The 23,279-nt window shown below is 38.8% G+C and overlaps 1 protein-coding gene across 1 annotated transcript in view; it reads left to right on the top strand.

Annotated features, from left to right (window-relative positions):
- Window positions 1-23,279, top strand: part of CDH12 (cadherin 12) — a 1,379,166-nt gene that overhangs the window by 957,577 nt on the left and 398,310 nt on the right. Inside the window, exon 5 of the mRNA XM_077269712.1 lies at window positions 2,167-2,582. Within this exon, the coding sequence (XP_077125827.1) occupies window positions 2,253-2,582 (330 nt within the window). The 5' untranslated portion in view covers window positions 2,167-2,252. The remainder of the gene's footprint in view (window positions 1-2,166; window positions 2,583-23,279) is intronic.

Raw genomic sequence — 23,279 nt, 5'->3', positions numbered from 1 at the left:
CTATTTGTTCCCTCACAGATAACCATCGTCCCTCTATCAGTTAATCAATGCCGATTTGAGCCAATTAAATAAAGATTAACTTTGGCTTTTCTTATACCAGTCATACAATGAGCACTGTTGTGTCATCCTCTACCTCCTCAGTCTTCCTACTACAGCTGGTAACCTGGAAAAGTTATGTCACTTAGCACTGGACCTCTGGCAGACCTAACACTGAGTTTAGAGAGTATGGAAGGCTAGCACTCGACAGTTACGGGAGTGATGGTGCAAGTGAACGGAACCAGTGGTCCTCTCAGTCATAAAAATATAATCACTGCACTCGTACTATGAAAATGCTTGATTCAAGTGAATAATTTTATTCAATAAATGTTCAGGTGAAGCGATAGGCAAAAACATTTTGGCCAACCCGTGGCCTTGATCACAATATCGCCTTATGTGAAGTTCCTTCTTTCGAATGTATAAGTGGTGCTGCTAGGGTATCAGCCAAAGATAAAGGTAAACAGACCAACTTATTGTTAATGTTGTTGCAGCCGCCGTGATGGAGGGTTGGTTGGTATATGTATATATAGCTGTTTGTTTGTAGAGCCAGCCAGGGCCAACGTATGATGCTCTTATGGTGCTTATTAGCCAGAGATGAATGAAAAAGAGTTCAGATCCATCCTTTGTTTGTGGTGATCATAGTGGCCGGGACCAGCGTTGGTGGACAAGTGGGGTGGGCAAACACAGGACGTGTCAATGCACAAGGAGGTGCTACCTTGTGCATTGACACGCCCTGTGTCTGCCCACCCCACTTGTCCATCAACGCTGGTCCCGGCCACTATGATCACCACAAACAAAGGACAGATCTGAACTCTTTTTTCCCTCACCTCTGGCTAATAAGCACCATAAGAGCATCATGTTGGCCCTGGCTGGCTCTACTAACAAACAGCTATATATATACATATACCAACCAACCCTCCATCATGGCGGCTGCAACAACATTAACAATAAGTTGGTCTGTTTACCTTTATCTTTGGCTGATACCCTAGCAGCACCACTTATACATTCGAAAGAAGGAACTTCACATAAGGTGATATTGTGATCAAGGCCACGGGTTGGCCGAAACATTTTTGCCTATCGCTTCATCTAACACTGAGTTTGACTTACCAGAATAAGTGGAGGATTGGGTAGCCCATGATACTCCCCTCTGCCATAGTTTTCAACTGCATTTGCGTTCGGAGGATGTGGATACAGTTGAATCTGCTGCTTGTTCAGGAGATTTGACAACTCTTCTTGGAGTCTCCCCATGCTTCCAGAAGTCTTATGCATACTAATGGAGAGTTGACAAGTAGGCCATCAAAGCATATTTGACCTCTTTCACAGTATATATCAGAATATATTTTCAGTATTATTTGCATTTCTATGTGTAAGCCAAAATAGGGTCCAAATAAAGAAGAGTTACAAATCTTCCTATTTTAGCCTTTTGCTTTGTTTTTTTTCCTGGGTTCAGCTTACGAAATACTACTGCAAAATTCTGAACAAAATTATTCTACTTTATCTAAACATACAGGACAATAGATGCAGAAGCCCAGCATCATATGCCAATATTGTGGCCCCTATTGACACATCTTTATGATTTGCTCACCTCTAGTGCCTACTACATAGCAATCACAATGCACATGCAGACTCTACCTAGCAAGAACACTGCATAAAAAAGTATTTTTTATGGAGTCTGAAGGGCCCCCTAATGAATAATTGCTATACTATGGGAATCTAAAGAACATTTGCTTCATTTTTGTTTGGATAATACATTTCCAACTGCCATGGATTAATAACATACCAGTGGATTTTAGAAAAAAAAATTATATGTTCTAAGTATAGATTTCCATATTTTAATATTATGTCCCATGAATAGTCTGACATTGACATTGTTTAATATCAATATATATTGTATTCTAATATTAGTGTTTAGGTCACCCGGGACTCCTCTGTATTCTCACAGCTATTGCTTTTGTTATATTTGCTCACATATATCTTTATATAACTTATTAAAATGCATTTCTTCTTGTTTATCTCCACTCATTTTAATGTTTATGATGAGAAAAGCAAATCTGTTCTGCCACTATATCTACTTTAGTGCATTTCTCTACAGTCTATGCAAAGAATAACATTTCTTTTATGATATTACAGGAATCCTTTGGTGAATTTCAATGTGAGGACCGAATTGCCAGCTGAAGAAATACTTTTTATGCACATTTTACATCAGTAGAACTTGTATGGTGAGGAAAAGGTGCACATCAAACTGGATCCTACAGTTTTACAGCAAGTGTTGGAGTTTTAACTACCGGGCTGTAGGGACGTCTTTTCCAATGCTTACAAGGAACTGCTTATCGCTGCTTCTTTGGTTCCTTTTTGATGGAGGTCTTTTAACACCACTGCATTCCCAGCAGCCACCACAAACTTCAACATCCAAGCAAAAAGAAAATGTTATCATCGCAATGTCGGGAAGGAGATCTGCAGCACAAAGAGTTAAACGTGGTTGGGTATGGAATCAGTTTTTCGTTCTGGAAGAATACATGGGATCTGAACCTCAATATGTGGGAAAGGTACTTTTCTTATATACTTGTTTAGTTTCTACCGGGGTAGAAAAACATAAAGTGGACCTGTGAGCAATAGTTAGAATACTTATTTAATGAAATGGCTGAAATGTCGCTTGGAAGCTTATAAAAATGATACTTAGGCTGCTTTCACACATCAGGTTTTTGCCGTCAGGCTCAATCCGGCGAATGTAAAAAAATCAATTTTTTCTCATAGACTTGTATTATTGCCGGATTGCCTCACATTTTGTCTATCTTTTGCCAGATCCAGTGAAAAGTGTTTGTCTGACATCTGGAAAAAATGTACAAAGTTAAGTTTTTTTCTGCAGAGAAAAACCGAACAGCGCCGGTGCTTCCGGCTTTTTGCTATAATGGAAGGCTATGGGCGCTGGAAGGCACGGAATCTGGCAAATGACAGATTCCAGCGCCGCATTACGTTTTTTTAATTGCACATGCTCAGATTTTTTTTAGGATCCAATTAGCTGGATTAGCTAGTCGGATCCGTCGAAAAAATGGATCCGTCGCATCGGTTTTTCACAATCTGCTACAGATCCGTTTTTTTTCAACATTCGCCGGATTGTGTCTGACGACAAAAACCTGATGTGTGAGAGCAGCCTTATTCTGAAGAAAACCATTTTATCATTCTTCTATAATGAGATGTGGAAGTTTTATTCCGAAAGTTCAATTCTCTTGCCTGTCTGTACATTATCTGATCCTGACAGTTCACTGATTTTTCATGATCTGACCAAAATCTCATGCAGGCACAATAAGTACCATGGGTTGGGAATGCGCAATAATTCTAAATGATATATTTGAGCTGTTAAATCGATCTGCCCATGTACAGTCCCCAGAAATAACGACACGTGCACTAGATTTTGGATCGAGGTGACAGGTTAAGAAAAATCAGTGACCTGACAAGCTGCAGTGTAATTAAGGCTGGAGCCATATATCATCCATTGCCGGTATCCACAGTAATCAGACTTCACATGGATGATATCTGAGTGCAGTCCGATGTTTCACTCACACCTATAGACTTCTATGAATGCATGAGATCTGATTCTCGGAAGCACTCACAGCATTCTGCGATGGTTCTCTCATGCCGAATTGGCAGGAGAAAATAATCCCTGAACTGCATTGTCCCGTAGCATAACATCCACAGAGTGCTATCCAATAAAACGTAGGATAGCGCTTGGCCGTGTTATACGGTAGTGTGAGAGAGGCCTTATACTCAGATAGGCAGGAGAATATCAAGTTCACTGGTAGCCCTGTAACTGTTGCATCTATTTAACATAGAATTCCATGGCTGTCTACAGAAAAAAAAAAAAATTCATCAAATATATAATTTTAACCAGTCTTAAAGCAACATTACAGCCACATTTTTTAGTTATGAATCCAAAATACACCTAAGAAGTCCTCCATAATAGTAACCTGTAACATGCTACATGCTGCCCAAATCATGGCTAGCAGGAACGAGAGCCTGGCTCCGTGATAGCAAACAGGTATATTTTTCATGACATAGACAAGACTGGTATGGCTCAGCCACCAGGTGGCTTTTGAAAGCCCTGCTTCAGGTGATCGATTCCTTTGTGTACAGGTATATGACATACATACATGGCTCACAATTAGGCTTTAATTCATGCTGCCCATTGTTCAACCAGCATGAATCTAATGACAGGTTAATATAGAGGTTTAAATAGAGAAATTAGTTTGTCATTTGGCATTTTCAGTGGCGAATATTTCTTAAAACCATGAGTAAATCTTCAATCATGTGCAGAGAAAGATGTGGGCTTAGCATGTGAGCCAGCATTAAGGGCAGGGACACAACTTTTGACGTAAATGTATGTCAAAGGTCATGATGGAGTTAATGCAGTTTAACTCATATTGGCCTATTTATAAATGAAAATTCACATCTGTTGCGTGAATTTTCAAGGAGAAGAATGGAGTTCAGACTAAATGCCACATTTGCTGAGTTCTAAGCATCTATTCTACCCTTGCAGTGGGACTTGTATAAAAGACAGATGTTACCAATATAAATGTCATGTTGAGTAATAATAATGATAATAATAATAATCTTTATATAGCGCTAACATATTCCGCAGCGCTTTACAGTTTTGCACACACTATCATCGCTGTCCCCAATGGGGCTCACAATCTAAATTCCCTATCAGTATGTCTTTGGAATGTGGGAGGAAACCGGAGAACCCGGAGGAAACCCACACAAACATGGAGAGAACATACAAACTCTTTGCAGATGTTGTCCTTGGTGGGGTTTGAACCCAGGACTCCAGTGCTGCAAGGCTGCTGTGCTAACCACTGAGCCACCATGCTGCCCGTGGAGCATGGTGTATAAGGATAAGCATAAGGAGTAGTAAGTTATATGAAATATAATATGTAATATATAGAAAGCAATTATAAAAATTTGGAAAATGTAATTACTGCTAGTTTATGTTCCTGCTAGATTATGTTCTTCACATGTCTGGGATCAAACTTTTAGATCTTATGGTCAATACTTTGCAACTTTTTTGCTGGGGGGAGGTGTGAGCTAAAAGCAGAATTGGATGTAAAAGCAATTAAAAGCGTAACTAAAAGACAGAGGCTTCTCTCTTTTGCATAAATTTGTGTGTGTTGGTAAATAGCTTAATCTGTGAATGGGGTTGTTCAGGTTAAATAAATATGTTCCATGTACTCCTGTCCTAAACAGATAAGACTTGTTAGTACACCTACAATTTTATTTTCAATTATCCATCAATTTTGCAATGGAAGTCTTAATCTCAGCCGTACTTTTCTTGATGCTGAAAATTGTCTACCTATACTGACATGTCAGAATAACTTTCCATGAAGGAAGCTAGATGACTACTCTTTTAATAGATAAACCAGCCTCTTTTAAAGTTTAGGTAATGGCGCTGGCAGAGAATGATGCTGGTTAAACTACCAAAATAGGCTTTGACAGTCCATCACAAATCTGCATAAATTTGTGAAGATATGGGGTGACTGTGGCCATAACGGCTATCTGGACATTGGATAAGATTTGGAAATAAAATTATATTATTAATTTTTGGACATTTTTTAATGTAATCAAGGCAAAACAAAATTGGTTGATCATTGACACCTTTTTAAAAAACTCTTTCCATAATTGTATAACCTAAAGGACTGGAATTGCTAGGAAAGTGGGAAAATATTCTCGATTGTGGTGTTAATATCTTGATTGCTGTCCAATTTTCCAAGGCACAAATGCAATTATACAACTTGAGGCAAAAGGACAATCTAGTGAAATATTAACTTTGATTTTATCTTTGTTTTAGGCAAAATATCTTGGGCTCTGAAGCCGTCATTGATATTAATAATTATTAAAATTGAAGCGAAAAGTACTGTCACAATGCTTTTTAACATATTTACACAATAAAATAAAAAGAAAGGAGTTTAAAACTGATTAAAAAAATAAGAATCCATTTAAAAGTCAAACAAGAAGCTTGCACATAAAAGAGAATCTATTCTATTACATTCCTTACGCCACGTTCACGCGTTCAGAAGTTGGTCAATATTTCGCATCAGTGTTTGTAAATCAAAATTAGGAGTGGAACAATCAGAGGAAAAGTATAATAGAAACACGTCACCACCGATTCCGTGTCAATAAATTATGGGACTAATTTATGCTTGGTATAGGTCTAGAAAAATATTTAGAATTGAGAGTCCTCAAGGGTTGATACCTTTTAATGGCTAACTGAAAAGATGGTAACAAATTGCAAGCTTTCGAGACTACTCAGGTCTCTTTATCAGGCAAAGACTAAAAGAAATTCTGGTGACTCACATATTTGTACACATCACAGAAAAAAAAAAAAAGGTAGAGACAGGTGACATGAAGCAGAATTACCATGAGTGATAAACAGTTATGTCCATAAATATTGGACCAGTTCTTAGATAATGAATGTTTTATTGTCCTCTGATTGGGGTCTGGTTCTGTTGTGATGACCTCACATGGTCTCAGGGGCAAATTCCTTAGTTCCTTAGTTGATGTAAAAAGACATAAATCCATGCGACACATTTATTCCTGCACTAAGACTGTAAAAGGTCGTCATCAGTTTATATTCCCATATTATTCTGTCTCTTTGAGACTTGAAGTTACCTTTTAATACAAGTAATTTCATGTCCATAATGTTATGATTGGGGAGACAAAAATATATTGCCACAGGTAGATCCATTCTTTTTTCTCTTGTATGGCGATGAGAGTTCATCCTTGTTCTCAGTTTTTGCCCTGTCTCCCCCACATACAGACCCCCAGTTGGACATTTAGTACAAATAATTAGGTACACCACATTAGAAGTGACGCAGCTGAAAGTACCTGGTATCTTATAGTCCTGATGTGAGTTGGGGATCTTTATCTTGTCCATGGTCATTATAAATGGACAGGTTTTACATTTTTTCTGATTGCAAGGAAAGGTTCCTGCAGCTGTTGGAGAGGACAGGAGACTTTTGACAATGATGGTGTCTGTGCCACTCGCAGGGATAAACTGCTGCTTCATTAGAAGTCTTTTCCCCACTTTTTTGCAGCATCATTATCTACCATTGTGACATTGGTCTGTGCTCTAATCGGTGTGCAAAACGCTCTGATCAGAGCCAAGACCAGTTTCATAGTGATAGATAATGAAGCTGCTGACATACAGGGGCAAATGTGATATATTTTTTCACTACTTATACAAAAACCTATTCAAGTTTTTTTATGCAATCGTTCCTGCAGATTTTGATTTAATTTTGTATTAGGCAAAGCCAGAAGTGGATGCAGCAGGTTTAAGAAGTGCATTACAGTTACTTATTTTATATTTCTTTTTGAAACTATACAAACAAAGGAAACAAAAACTACATATGCATTTCCATTGCTAAAGTAGCCTTTTAGGCCACATTCACACATTCAATAATTGGTCAGTAGTCTACATCAGTATGTGTAAGCCAAAACCAGGAGTGGGTGAAAAATGCAAAATTGGTGACTTGTTTCTATTACACTTCTCCTCTCATTGTTCCACTCCTGGTTTACGCACTGCTGTAAAATACTGGCCTAAGTAACATTATAGAAGATAGTAAAAATACTGGTAAGAATACCAATGTGGTCACTTTAGGCTGGATTCACAGAGTGTTATGCAGAATTTAAAGGGAAACAATCAGTAAATTGTTGCTACCTCTTCTGAGAGAGGCCTGATGTAGGCAAAGAAACCCTGATTCCAGGGGGTGGATCACTTAGTCTACTGGATGCTGTAGACAATCAGAGTTCTTAGATTTAGCATGAAAAAGAGCTGAGAAAGCTGTTCCCGCTCACGCTCATGTACATAGTCTATTGACAGTGAGCTGCTCATCACAGGAGGAAACGGAGTTGGACTAGTTCTCATGCAGCCAGTTAGTCACAGCAATGATAATGTCCTGGTGATAAAACCTTCATTATAAGTAAGTAACAGCACACTGCCTAATAAGTGACAAATTGTTGAAATCTATTTTTTAACCTATACCTCATGCTGTCATCATGTTACATAACAAAAAAACAGTTGTCATATTCCCTTTAAATAAAAAAAAAAGAAATAAAAAAAACTATTCTGCATCAGCACATTTGTAAAAGTCTGATGTATGCCATGAGACTACCTTATAAATTTACTACCATATGAATCTGCTTGATAGAATGCAATGAATAGCTTCCATAAGAATAAATGGGGGTACCCTAAGGAATCAAAGACATAACACACATCCTTTTTTTTATTTCACATTTGTTTCTGTACTCCTTGCTTTGATGTGTGTTCCTTCATTGTTCTTCTGCTTTAAGCGCGAAATTAGAATAATCACATTCCAATAAAAGCAAGAAAAATCAATGCACGAATAAGTATGCCTGAGCTTTTGACCGTTACTATAATTTGTCCATTTTTGTAGGTGAAACAGCACTGGTGACTGTCATGCTGGAATAGATAAAAAACCGTACCCAAAATATTCACACACAGTTAGAAGTATACATTTGCCCAAAATATATTGGCATGTTGAACCATTAACATTTCTAATCACTGGAACAAAGGGGCCTACACTTAACTCTGAAAAACAAAGCCATAGCATAATCCGTCCTCCACCAAACTGTATGTCTGTTAAACCTATTAAGAAAGACTAGGCATACTATAAATAATTAAACAGTATAAAACAAATCTACAGTAAAGTGCAAGAGATTGTAGAAAGTAAGAATGGAGTAAAGTGATTGCCAAGTACAGGGCACACGAAAAATCGAACAAAAATGGACAACTGAGCTAAATAAAAATGTATTATATTTTATTGGCACAATATTATTTCCATAAATTAACAAATACAGTAAGAAACAATTAAAAAACAGGAGCAACACTAATAGTGCCACGTCCTATACAGGAGCAGAGTACAGATTGAAATGGGGTCAGTTAAACTGCACAACGTAGCCAACTCCAAGCAAGCTATAAATACTAAATAGACACCATATCAAAAAATACTATTCCACACCGTATACCTGTTGGTAACATAAACAAACTCCAGTACACAATCTCGGTGCCAGCCAATCAGATAATATAATTCATGAAAAAATCATCAGATAAATAGAGTAACAATGCTTTGCAATAAAGTGCCTAGTGCTCAGTGCAAACTGAAATTATATATAAGTAGATACCTAAAACATATATATATGCATATGAATATATGAATATATATATATATATATATATATATATATATATATATATATATATATATATATATATACACTCACTGGCCACTTTATTAGGTACACCTGTCCAACTTCTTGTTAACACTTAATTTCTAATCAGCCAATCACATGGCGGCAACTCAGTGCATTTAGGCATGTAGACATGGTCAAGACAATCTCCTGCAGTTCAAACCGAGCATCAGTATGGGGAAGAAAGGTGATTTGAGTGCCTTTGAACGTGGCATGGTTGTTGGTGCCAGAAGGGCTGGTCTGAGTATTTCAGAAACTGCTGATCTACTGGGATTTTCACGCACAACCATCTCTAGGGTTTACAGAGAATGGTCCGAAAAAGAAAAAAAATCCAGTGAGCGGCAGTTCTGTGGGCGGAAATGCCTTGTTGATGCCAGAGGTCAGAGGAGAATGGGCAGACTGGTTCAAGCTGATAGAAAGGCAACAGTGACTCAAATCGCCACCCGTTACAACCAAGGTAGGCCTAAGAGCATCTCTGAACGCACAGTGCGTCGAACTTTGAGGCAGATGGGCTACAGCAGCAGAAGACCACACCAGGTACCACTCCTTTCAGCTAAGAACAGGAAACTGAGGCTACAATTTGTACAAGCTCATCGAAATTGGACAGTAGAAGATTGGAAAAACGTTGCTTGGTCTGATGAGTCTCGATTTCTGCTGCGACATTCGGATGGTAGGGTCAGAATTTGGCGTAAACAACATGAAAGCATGGATCCATCCTGCCTTGTATGGAGCATCTTTGGGATGTGCAGCCGACAAATCTGCGGCAACTGTGTGATGCCATCATGTCAATATGGACCAAAATCTCTGAGGAATGCTTCCAGCACCTTGTTGAATCTATGCCACGAAGAATTGAGGCAGTTCTGAAGGCAAAAGGGGGTCCAACCCGTTACTAGCATGGTGTACCTAATAAAGTGGCCGGTGAGTGTATATATATATATATATATATATATATATATATATATATATATATATATGTATATTCAAAGATAGCCAGAATTTAAATAACAAAATTACATTTAATAATTGGTAATAAAGTGCATAATGCTGCAGTGCTCAAGGTGTATATGCATGCCAAAAGTAATCACACCAGTATAGGATACATATATAAACATATAATCACAAGTGTGATAGAGAAATAACCTACAATAAAGTGCCTAGTGACATAATTATATTGGTATTCTCTAAGAGGATTCTGCCAAAGTAGAACATATATGAAAAAAATAAGGCACATAGCTGCGAAGGTACAGCTGAAACTGACCAACCTGTAAAGGACGTGGAAGGATGGGGACCCCGACGCGCGTTTCGCACTCGGCTTCCTCGGGAGGCGTTTTTTTTCACTGAGATTGTGTACTGGAGTTTGATTATGTTACCAACAGGTATACAGTGTGGAATAGTATTTTAGATATGGTGTCTATTTAGTATTTATAGCTTGCTTGGAGTTGGCTGCGTTGTGCAGTTTAACTGACCCCTATTTCAATCTGTACTCTAATCCTGTATAGGACGTGGCACTATTGGTGTCACTCCTGTTTTTTAATTGTTCCTTACTGTATTTGTTTATTTATGGAAATAATATTGCACCAATAAAATATAATATATTTTTATTTAGCTCAGTTGTCGATTTTTGTTCGGTTTTTCATGTAACTATTTATGGCAGAGCCTATTTGATATATGCCCTTGTTTGGTTCCAAGTACAGGGAATACATATACATCATGGGGACCCATTGCAGAAGTCCTTATTGGGCCCCTCAACTCCACCTAAGAAAAAATATTTGGCAGGATCACAGCATATCTCCACGGTAACCCCCAGCAAAGTATGATACCCCACAGTCTCCAGCACACAGTATTATGGCCCCCACATTCAACCTCTCACAGTAGGATGTGCCTGACACATTCGTCCCACACACCCCATAGTTCTCCGCACACTATGATGTCCCTCACAAAGTATGATAGCCCTCTGTGCATTATAATAGCCCTCTGACCCTTGATACAATATAATGGCTCACACCCTTCCACACTGTATGATAACCTCCACACAATCCTCCACACAGTATGATGGACCTCACACAACTCTTCTCACTGTAAAAAGGCCCACATACAGCATAATGGCCCACAATATCCCTCCAAACAAAATATTAGTCTACATATTCTACTCCAAACAGTATAGTGGCCTCCAACTAGCCCTTCAAACAGTATAATGATCACACACATAGCCCTCCAAACAATATAATGGCCCCAACATAGCCATCCAAACGGTATAATGGTTACCCACGTACCGCCCAAACGGTATAATGGTTACCCATGTACCCCTCCAAACGGTATAATGGCCCCCACGTAATCCTCAAAACAGTACAATACCCACAACATAGTCCTCCAAACAGTATAATGGACCATACATAATCTTCAAAATAGTATAATGGTCCCCATATGGCCATCCAACAGTATAATTGTCCCCACACAAAGCCCTCCAATTACTATAACTACTCCCATACAAAGCCCTCCAAACAGTATAATGACCCACACTCAATTATTCAAACAGCATAAGGGCCACAATATAGCCCTTCAAACAGAATTTAATGGCCACCAGACAGCCCACTACTCAATATAATGCCCCACACAGCCCTCCAAACAGTATGATTGAACCCTCAGAGACCTCCAAACAGCATAATTGTCCCACATAACCCTCCAAAAATGTAAAATGGACATGGGGGAATTATTTGTCCATTCATCCAAAATGTGCTCAGTCAGGCTCTCTGCAGGTCAGTCGGGGTCTGTGCAGGCCAGTCAATTCTTCCACACCAAACTCACCCAATCATGCCATTTTGGATCTAGTTTTGTGCACTGGGGACTGTCATGCTGGAATAGAGGAACACCTTACCCAAATTATTCACACAAAGTTAGAAGTTTACATTTGCCCAAAATATATTGGCATGTTGAACCATTAACATTTCTCATCACTGAAACTAAGGGAGCTAAATAGCAAAGCCACTATAAACTCAAGGTCTCCAAAAATTCAATTTAAAGCAGCAGAAAAAAAGGCAGTAACACTTACCTGCCCAAATCTTGGAACAAATGCACTACAGGGTGCAGCCAGCCCATAAAGCAAGATGTTAGAAACACAGGTGCAAAATACCAGATGAACAGCCACTCTCCACATACCCATTCCTGGAGGGAGTGACTGCCCAGTAAACAGTTGCACAATGAAGGCCCACATAGGGTGTTGTTCACACAATGGTACTGCATAGTGTCTGGTTCACAGCCTATTAGTCACACCCCTACTTTTTGTTTAGATGGGCTGGCCAGCACACTCTCAATGCATCCCAGTGCGAACACCCCTCATGCGAGAACGAACGTGTTTGGGCTTGGCTGCACCCCGAAAAATATAGTGCAAAAAACACATACAAAAATAGTGAGGTATTGGTTGATATTTTGGCCAAAATATGTAAGCTCGTAACCCACGCTAAGGGTCCCCACGCTTACGAGTCCCACACTAAACTAAACAGCAAAGCCACTAGAGACTCAAGGTCTCCAAAAATTCAATTTAAAGCAGCAGAAAAAAAGGCAGCAACACCTACCTGCCCAGATCTTGGAAAAAATGCACTGCAAGGTGCAGTAAGCCCATAAAGCAAGATGTTAGCAACACAGGTGTAAAATATCAGATTGTACAACTGTATACTGAGCAGTCACCCCCTCCAGGAATGGGTATGTGGAGAGTGGCTGTTGATCTGGTATTTTGCACCTGTGTTGCTAACATCTTGCTTTATGGGCTGGCTGCACCCTGTAGTGCATTTGTAGTGGAATAAATGGTGCTATAAAACTGTGTAATAATGATAATAACCTCCAAACAATCCTCCACACAGTATGATGGACCTCACACAACTCTCCTCACTGTATAAAGGGCCACATACAGCATAATGGCCCATATTATCCCTCCAAACAAAATATTAGTCTGCACATTCTACTCCAAACAGTCAAGTGGCATCCAACTAGCCATTTAAACAGTATAATGACCACACACTTAGCCCACCAAGCAGTACAATGGCCCAAACATAGCCCTCTAAACAATTTAGTGGCCTTCTCACAGCCCTCCAAATGTTATAATGGTTCCCATGTATCCCTCCAAACAGTATAATGGCCCCCATGTAATCCTCAAAACAGTAGAATACACACAACATAGCCCTCCAACAGTATAATGGACCCCAACATAATCCTCAAAATAGCATAATGGCCCCTATATGGCCCTCCAAACAGTATAATTGTCCCCACACAAAGCCCTCCAATTACTGTACGATAACAATTCCCATACAGCCTTCCAAACAGTATAATGACCCACATTCAATTCTTCAAACAGCATAATGGTCATAACATAGCTCTTCAAACAAATATAATGGCCACCAGACAGCCCACTACTCAATACAAAGGCCCCCATAGCCCTCCAGACAGTATAACGGACCCCTCAGAAACCTCCAAACAGCATAATTGCCACACATAACCCTCCAAAAATGTAAAGTGGGCCCAGTGCAGCCCTCCAAATAGTATAATGATGCCCCACATAGCCCTCCAAACAGGATAATGCCCACCTCATAGCCATCAGTAGTATAAAATAGTTTTTTGACCTCCACATGTCTCTCCAATCAGTGTAATGGCCTTTACAATGCAAGTATAATGGGTTCTACAATATATTCATTGATTAAAAAAATACCTTTCACCTTACCTCCACTGCCCCAGTCTCTGGAGAGTGTTGTTTGAGGCCATGTGCACACGTTCAGTATTTTTGGCGTTTTTTTGCGTTTTTTCGCTATAAAAACGCGAAAAAAAAACGCTTACGTATGCCTCCTATTATATACAGTGTATTCCGCATTTCTTGTGCAAACGTTGCATTTTTTTCCACGAAAAAATCGCATCGCGGAAAAAAAAGCAACATGTTCATTAAATTTGCGGAAATGCGGGGATTCCGCACAACTAGGAATGCATTGATTTGCTTACTTTCCGCATGTGGCTGTGCCCACAGTGCGGGAAGTAAGCAGATCATGTGCGGTTGGTACCCAGGGTGGAGGACAGGAGACTCTCCTCCACGGACTGGGCACCATATAATTGGTACAAAAAAAAAAATAAAATAAAAAATAGTCATATACTTACCCTCTGATGGCCCCGGAGTCTTCCCACCTCTCATCGGTGCATGCTGCCGCTTCCGTTCCTATAGATGGTGTGTGTGAAGGACTTGCGATGACATCGCGGTCTTGTGATTGGTCGCATGACCGCTCATGTGACCGCTCACGTGACCGCGACGTCATCGAAGGTCCTGCACACACGCACGATCTATAGGACCGGACGCCGCTGAGGAGATCGGCTGTCTGCAGGTGAGTATAACCATTTTTTTTATTTTTTTTATTATTTTTAAACATTCCATCTTTTACTATTGATGCTGCATAGGCAGCATCTATAGTAAAAAGTTGGTCACACTTGTCAAACACTATGTTTGACAAGTGTGACCAACCTGTCAGTTTTCCAAGTGATGCTACAGATCGCTTGGAAAACTTTAGCATTCTGCAGGCTAATTTCGCGAAAAAACGGGGAAAAAATGCGGATCTCTTGCAGAAAATTTCCGGCTTTCTTCAGGAAATTTCTGCAAGAAATCCTGATGTGTGCACATACCCTGAAGCTCTGCACAGCAGACACAATATAGTGGCATCATCATGCCCACTGCTGTAATGATGGAGAAGGGAGCTTATGGCTGGATGCAGATACAATGGAAAGCAATGATGAAACAAGCAGTCATTACCTTTCACCTCCATAATTCCCCAATGTCACTACATCATGCCCCCTGTGCAGAGCTTCAAAACCCATTGCTGCAAAGCAGGAACAGTGGGGATATAAGGAGAGTTGAACTTTTTTTTTTATCAATGAGTGGGATCAATTATACTATTTTCAGGGCTATGTAGGAGACATTATGCTTTTTTTGGGAGCTGTGTAGGGGTCATTGTACTATTTTGCCTACTATTTTGCCGTGGTCTGTCTCTATTAGTTTTATGCCACTGATCAAGTGCAAAAGGAGTGCTACAAAAATCATAAAAAATCTTTTGGAGTTAGGCACTTCATAAATTCATCAAATAACAAGGAATCAAATGGTATGTCATTCCATCCTATAAGAAGTGAATCCCAACAATACAGGATAAACAATGTATTTTGTATTAATTAACATGACAGCATGGAAAACAGGATGCTCAGCCCCCCCCATTCAAGTGAATGGGGTCTGAGTTAGGGTACTGTTTTAGTACATGAACCTGAACTATTTTTTAACTGTGTGGCCAAATCCGCCAGACCTGAACATCCAGGGGCCCGCCAATCTCTGGTAAAGAACTCTTTCTTATTTAGCTATCTGTATCACCTTTCTTCCACCCATAATGAATGCCCCCTGGTGCTTACTATGGTATTTGAATGGATTAAGTCATGTGTAAGTCCTCTGTACTCACCACAGATATATTTATACATATAAATGAGATCTCCTATGAGGCGTCTTTTATCTAAACTAAACAAGCTCTACTTTTCCAACCTCTCATCATATGAAAGGCCTTCCATCCCTTGTATTAATTATAGTTGCCCACCTTTGAACTTACTCTAACTTCTGAAAATCCTTTTTAAAATGCGAGTCCAAAACCGTATCCCATATTCTAGATGTGTCCTCACAATTGACTTATAAAGAGGTAAAAATACAATGGGATCGTAGGATTTTTATCTCTCATTTTATTCAACCTTGTTTGCTTTTACCACTGCTGCTTGACCCAAGTCTTTCTCCTGTTCTGTGGTCCCGAGTTTACCACCATTTAATGTACAGGTGTTTTTCACAAAATTATAATATCATCAAAAAGTTAATTTATTTCAGTTCTTCAATACAAAAAGTGAAACTCATAAATTATATAGCGTCATTACAAACAGCGATCTATTTCAAGTGTTTATTTCTGTTAATGTTGATGATTATGGCTTACAGCCAATGAAAACCCAAAAGTCATTATCTCAGTAAATTTGAATAAGTCACAAAAACATCTGCAAGGGCTTCCTAAGCTTTTAGAAAGGTCATTTAATCTGTTTCAGTAGGCTCCACAATCATGGGCAAGATTGCTGACTTGACAGATGTTCAAAAGGCAGTCAGTGACACACTCCACAAGGAGGTTAAGCCACATAAGGTCATTGCTAAAGAAGCTGGCTGTTCACAAAGTGCTGTATCCAAGCATATTAATGGAAAGTTGAGTGGAAGGAAAAAGGTTGGTAGAAAAAGGTGCACAAGCAACGGGGATAACCACAGCCTTGAAAGGATTGCTAAGAAAAGACCATTCAAAATTTTTGGGTGACATTCACAAGTAGTGGACTGCTGCTGGAGTCACTGCTTCAAGAGCCACCAGACATTGATGCAGTAATTGATGCAAAAGGAGCCCGACCAAGTATTGAGTGCATTTACTGAACATACAGTACATTTCAGTACGCCAACATTTCAGATTTTAAAATCACTTTTAAGCTGGTGTTATAAAGTATTCTAATTTACTGAGAAAATGACTTTTGGGTTTTCATTGGCTGTAAGCCATAATCATCAACATAAACAGAAATAAGCACTTGAACTAGATCACTCTGTGATGATGGTGGGTCGCGAGGACCGGAGTTGAGAAACACTGCTATAGATGCACTTCATGCCCATATACCTAAATTTGATGGTACTCATCAATATTGGTACCCATCATAGTGAAGAAAATCTCCAATATCAATTGGCCCATTTCACAAGAGTCTGTTTTTCTCAATCTCCAAATTTCAGCAAGATGACAAGGAGACTTATATATTCTTTTCTTACCTGTTAATCAATTCCAAGCACTTGTTTCCACCATTCCAGAGAACTGCAACCTGCCCCTTCACAGCACTGACTTCACAAATCTGGGACTTTTTTTTCTTAAATGCTAGAAGGTAGTCAATCTTGAGTTTCATGCAATTTTCATACTGTTATGGATGCTTGTCCTTTCCCTCACCTCATATTTCTTCAAATCCATTTTTTTTACTTCAATCTAAGTTTTATTGTTCTTAGTTGCTTTTTCTCAATGGGAATGGCTCTAAATGTTTCATACTTAAAAGCAAAATATTTTGAATGTTGTTTCTCAGCCTTTGTAACCTCCTGAACTGGAGTCATAACTATGGTTTGTTATATGTGGAGTGAATCTGAGGACGGGGCGAGAGGTCATCTTGCGTCTTTTAGGTGAAAGGAACTACGTTTTGATCAAACCTACAACACAGAACAAAGGAGAAGAAATGCGTTCCATCTCCAAGATGAAGCAAAAAATGATTTATTTAGTTAGTCAATGCTAAAATAGTATGGCACTAGGCATGGTAACAAGGAGAAAAAGTTAAGCGTTTCGACTGCAACTGCTCTCTTTGTCTAAGCTCAAAGACCGAAGTTACGATTGAAACGCATCACTTTTTCTCCTTGGTACTATGCCTACTGCCATACTATTTTAGCATTTACTAAATAAACAAAGACATTTCTTTAATTCATCTTGGAGCCAGAATGCAATTCTTCCTTTTTCAGGGAGAATATGATACATTAATTAACATCTGACTTTCCGGTACAAGTTGACTCTTAATCAAAAAATGGTCTGAGTTTCATCTGTGATATTGAATAGAGTTTTGTCTGTGTGTCACTTTTACTAGAAATGTTTGGACAGGGTTTTCATCAGTTTTTCTTAGATGAAAAAAAGTGATTGAGGTTTCTCAAGCTTCTCCTATCAGACTGTGAAAAATGGACAGCAAACAGGTCGAATGATATCTGAATTTTTCATTGTCCGGTTTACTTGCAGTGATACATTTGATCCAACACAAGGGTCAATATTAGACAAATCTCCATACTTTTGTATGAACCACTTGATCAGAGGAAAATAACTGGAATTGTGAGTTAACCTATAGACTATCATCATAGGTTAACTAGGTATGAGTGCTAGCCAATAAAAAAAAGAAAATCAGTCATACAAAAACAAAATACACCCGAATGAGCCCTTATACTCTAGCTTAATCAGTTGTGCATTATATTTTGGTCGGTTACACATTTTTAATGGCATCTGTTTAAATATATAAAGAAGAATAAAATTTCATATTTCATAGAATTAAAGTGAACTCACCTGCATATAATAAACTCATCTGCCTAATATTCTGTAGATTTCATCAGTACCACCATAATGTATTTCATACATCAAGGCACGGGCTTTAGTAAACCTTCAAATGTATCCTGTAGTTTCTTGCACCAATACTCAGGCAGCAAATGTCTAAAGAGTGCAACCCCTAAAAATTAAATTAAACCATTTAAACATTCATAAAGAAGGCGTTATACAAATCATACTTGTAGTATAGATTTTATTTATTTTATTTGTTTAAAATATTGCATATATAATTGATTGGACCTCAGTGCACCCTCGGAATGGCCGCAGTCTAAATTCACCATTTTGTCTCATTCATAATCTTCTGAACCATTCTTAATGTTGACTCACAGTGCTCACTTTGAAGTGCTTCCTGAATTGAATTTTCAGCTTAGCACACACTGCCCCTGCGGGACCTGAGTGCCCAAACAGTGCAGGTGCATTCTTATCCCTCTCCTGTCTGCAGTGGCCGCTTACTGCACACAGGTTCTACAGTAGTGGGCAGCAAATTCTGTTAGGAGTTGGGGATGAGACTGAGCATTGACAATATGTGCGCTCTTGGCTACTACAGAGTCAGTGTGTGCTGTGCTGTGGATTCAATTTGGCCAGGGCTTCACTGCTGTCAATCAACATAATGGGAGGTGTGGACTGTAATTTAGAGGGCACTATGGTCATTTGACTCTTGGCCATGCTAAGGATGGATTTAGGATCCCATATTTACATAGCTAAAAGTTCATTTTACCTAAAAAATGTTTTAAGTCAAATCTGCACTACAATTATGATTGCTATAGGGGCTAAGTCTTCTAAATGAATGTGTGACTGCTTTAATTTGAGTTTTCGGCTGAAAATCATCCCCTTTAATGTCTGATAGAAGTAGGATGAGACCTTCATGCTCAGAATGCTTTTTCAGCACAATTCTCAGATGCTTGATTAAATTAAGATTGAAGAACTTGATGGCCAATTCAACATTCTGAACTTTTTGTTGTGGGCCAAAACTACCATGCCATTTGCCCTAGTGTTGATCAGTTGCATGCAGTTTGAGCAATTTTTACTACATGTTTCTTCAAACTATGCAGCTACTGCAGTAGTAATAAAATATATCAGCCAAAATGAACTCCCAAGAACTATTGCATGGCTACCGTATTTATGGTTCTGCACTGAGGCATAGTCAGCATTGACCTTTGTTTTTATTTATTAGCCATCTAACTCCCAGCCTTTCTATACATAAGTTATATTGTTTAACACAATCACAACCACTTTGAAATAGCGTTGAATTGGAGCCAATGTCTTTGCGAAGGCTGCTTCAGGCAAAGGAAGCTTGTACAGAATGTTAAGAGAGGAGGTTTCTGTGCAGGTCATGGTTTAGGAAGCAACAGATTTCTGCTCTCCAGGTAATATCCACAGTACGCTTGAGGCACACAACTGTGGGGTTAGTACGGCTTTCTTACACAAGTCAGGCAAATTTTACATCTATCTCTGAATGGCCCCTTGGGAAGCAAGCGGTTAGGATCTCAATGCTGATACAGCAGGCAACATTTCTAGGACACAATGACATTAACCTTAAAACAAAGGCATGTTCAATTTTTAATGATTCTATGCAAAATCTTGATATGAAGAGAAGTACGGCACAAGTTCTAGTAGGAGATGCTAGGAAACAGTGCTATACATTTCTTTTGATGTAAAGACTATTATTCTGCAATCTACTTCAGAATTACATAACTATTATGTGAATGTTGGCTCATTGTTGGCTATATAAGCTGACGATTAAACTTTCTTTGTTTTGAAGGAAAGCTGCGAGCATACCTTTTTTAACCCTTTTATGCTGTGGCCAATTTCCACTTTTTGTTTCCTTTTTATACCTCCCCTTCTTCCCGAGGACATAACTCTTTAATTTTTATTTCCACATAGACAGATGAGGGCTTATTTTTGCAGGACAAAATTTAATTTTGAGTGACACCATTCATTTTACCACATAGTGTATGGGAAAATGGGCCAAAAAAATCCAAGTGTAGTAAAAGTATGAAAAAATGTGCAATTCTGAAATTGTTTTGGGGGGAATTATGTTTACGGTGTACATTTTGTTGGGGAAAATGATGTAGTCATCAATACAATTATGGTGATACCCAAGATATCCATATTTTAAATCATTTTAGTAGTGACAAAAAATAAGAATTCCCCCCCCCAAAAAAAATTTTAGGTTGTGTCTCTATTTTCCAGGATCCATAACATTTTTTTCTGTGGATGGAGATGTGTGATGGGTTATTTTTTGCTGGATAAGACAACACTTTTAATAATATCATTTTTGGATACAAGTGATTTTTTTGTTTGCGTTTTACAGCCTTTTTTGTGTAATTGTGGCTATTAAAAAAATTAATTTTGATGTTCTTGAATGTATTATGTTTACGGTGCTTACTGATAGGGTTGTTTTAATATTTTTAGAGATTGGGCTCAAAAGCACATATGTGCATTTTTTTATTTCTTCATTTTTAATGTGGGAAAGATGAGATGATTTGAACTTTAAAGTTTTTTCATTTTTTCATATTTTTTTAAAATATTTTTTTTTCTTTTCATTGTTTTTGTTAGCCCTCTTTTTTAACTTGAAGATTTCTTGTACTATATACAGCATCGCTGCATATAGCATAAATTATGGTCTGATTTGAAACGGAACCACGGGCAAGGTTTCAAAGGACCTTCTTAATAACAGGCACAAGGATCTTCAGCTGACTCCCATCTGTCATGATAACTCATCGGCGAACAGCAATCATGATATGGGCATGCCTATAGGCAGAGAGAATTATGTGCATGGATGTCTGCGTATGTTAAAAGCCACTGTCAGAGATTGAGAGCGGCATTTAACAGGTTAAAGGGGCTCTGTCACCTGAATTTGGAGGGAACAATTTTCAGCCATAGGGGTGGGGTTTTCGGGTGTTTTATTCACCCTTTCCTTACCCGCTGGCTGCATACTGGCTGCAATATTGGATTGAAGTTCATTCTCTGTCCTCCGTAGTACATGCCTGCACAAGGCAATCTTGCCTTAGGCAGGCGTGTACTATGGAGGATAGAGAATGAACTTCAATCCAATATTGCAGCCAGTATGCAGCCAACGGGTAAGGAAAGGGTGAATCAAACACCCAAAAACCCCGCCCCTATGGCTGAAAATTGTTCTCTCCAAATTCAGGTGACAGAGTCCCTTTAACAATAGTGGCAGAGAACCGCTTCACCCATGATTGTTAGCGGCAGGTCCTGGCTGTAATATACCGCTTGCCGGGTGTGGGGCAGGCTCACTCCTTACACCCGCTTCCAATATGCATATTATATGAACGGCTGATGTTGTGAAAGGGTTAAAAAAATTATCGTTTGAATACTACTCCACAATTTTTTTTTCCAGAATTGAGAAAAAATTTTGAAAAAAGAAAATTATGCATTGCAAATGTATTTATTCACTGGTGGATACAGACAGAAGAAAGCATCTGTGCAAGAACATTGTATGGGTTCTTTGCAGTCCAATAGCCCAACATAATGCACAACTCAACTTGTTTTAGGAGTGGCCCCTTTACCTCTTGTGCTCCTGTGCGGCTACAGAGGTTGCATCAACTATATGTCTGTCCCTATATTTAAAAGTATTATCTATTTTTTGTTGAGTTTTTTGTAGTTGTAACATTTGTACATTTTTTTAAGTCCTATAAAGAAACCAACGGGAAGAACTCTAGAGATACAAATCAATGCTAAAAACTCAAGCTTTTGCATGCAATAAATTTCATATTTTGATATGCACTGACCCCAAAAAAGATTGGAAAACTCAAATACAGCTCTGGCAAAAATTAAGAGACCACTGCAAAATTTTCAGTTTGTATGAATTTTCTCTTTATAGGTATATTTTTGAGTAAAATATAAATTGTTCTTTTATTCTATAAACTACTGACATGTCTTCGAAGTTCCAAGCAATAAATTTTGTATTTATTTTCTGAACATGGGAAATGGTCAAAATAAACAAAAAATGCATTGCTTGCAGACCACAAATAATGCAAAAATCAAGTTCAGAATCATTTAGAAACAACAATACTAATGTTTTAACTCAGGAAGAGTTCAGAACTAAATATTTTGTGGAATAACCATGATTTTTAATCACAGCTTTCATGCGTCTTGGCATGCTTTCCACCAGTCTTTCATACTGCTTTTGGGTGACCTTATGCCACTCCTGGAACAAAAGTTTAAGCAGTTCTTCTTTGTTTGATGGCTTGTGGCTATCCATCTTCCTCCTGATTACATTCCAGAGGTTTTCAATGGGGTTCAGGTCTAGAGAATGGGCTGGCCTTGATGGTGATTTAATGTGGTGGTCCTTAATCCACACATTGATTGACCTAGCTGTGTGGCATGACACATTGTCCTTCTGGAAAAACCAGTCCTCAGAGTTGGGGAACATTGCCTAAGCAGAAGGAATTAACTGTTTTTCCAGGATAACCTTGTATGTGGCTTGATTCATATGTCCTTTGCAAAGATTAACCTGCCCAATTCCAGACTTTATAAAGCATACCCAGATGAACACCTGGTCGTCTAATGGCTAGAAGGAGACCTGGAGAGGTGAAGGACGTATGAATCAAGCCGCATACAAGGTTATCCTGGAAAAACAGTTGATTCCTTCTGCTCAGGCAATGTTCCCCAACTCTGAGGACTGTTTTTTCCAGCAGGACAATTCACCAAGCCACACAGCTAGGTCAATCAAGGTGTGGATGAAGGACCACCACATTAAATCCCTGTCATGACCAGCCGGATCTCCAGACCTGAACCCTATTAAAAACCTCTGGAATGTAATCATGAGGA

Source organism: Ranitomeya variabilis, chromosome 6 (assembly GCF_051348905.1).
Source record: "Ranitomeya variabilis isolate aRanVar5 chromosome 6, aRanVar5.hap1, whole genome shotgun sequence".
NCBI lineage: Eukaryota > Metazoa > Chordata > Amphibia > Anura > Dendrobatidae > Ranitomeya > Ranitomeya variabilis.
Note: the sequence above shows the minus strand (reverse complement) of the source record. Positions and strands in the feature narration are given on the sequence as shown.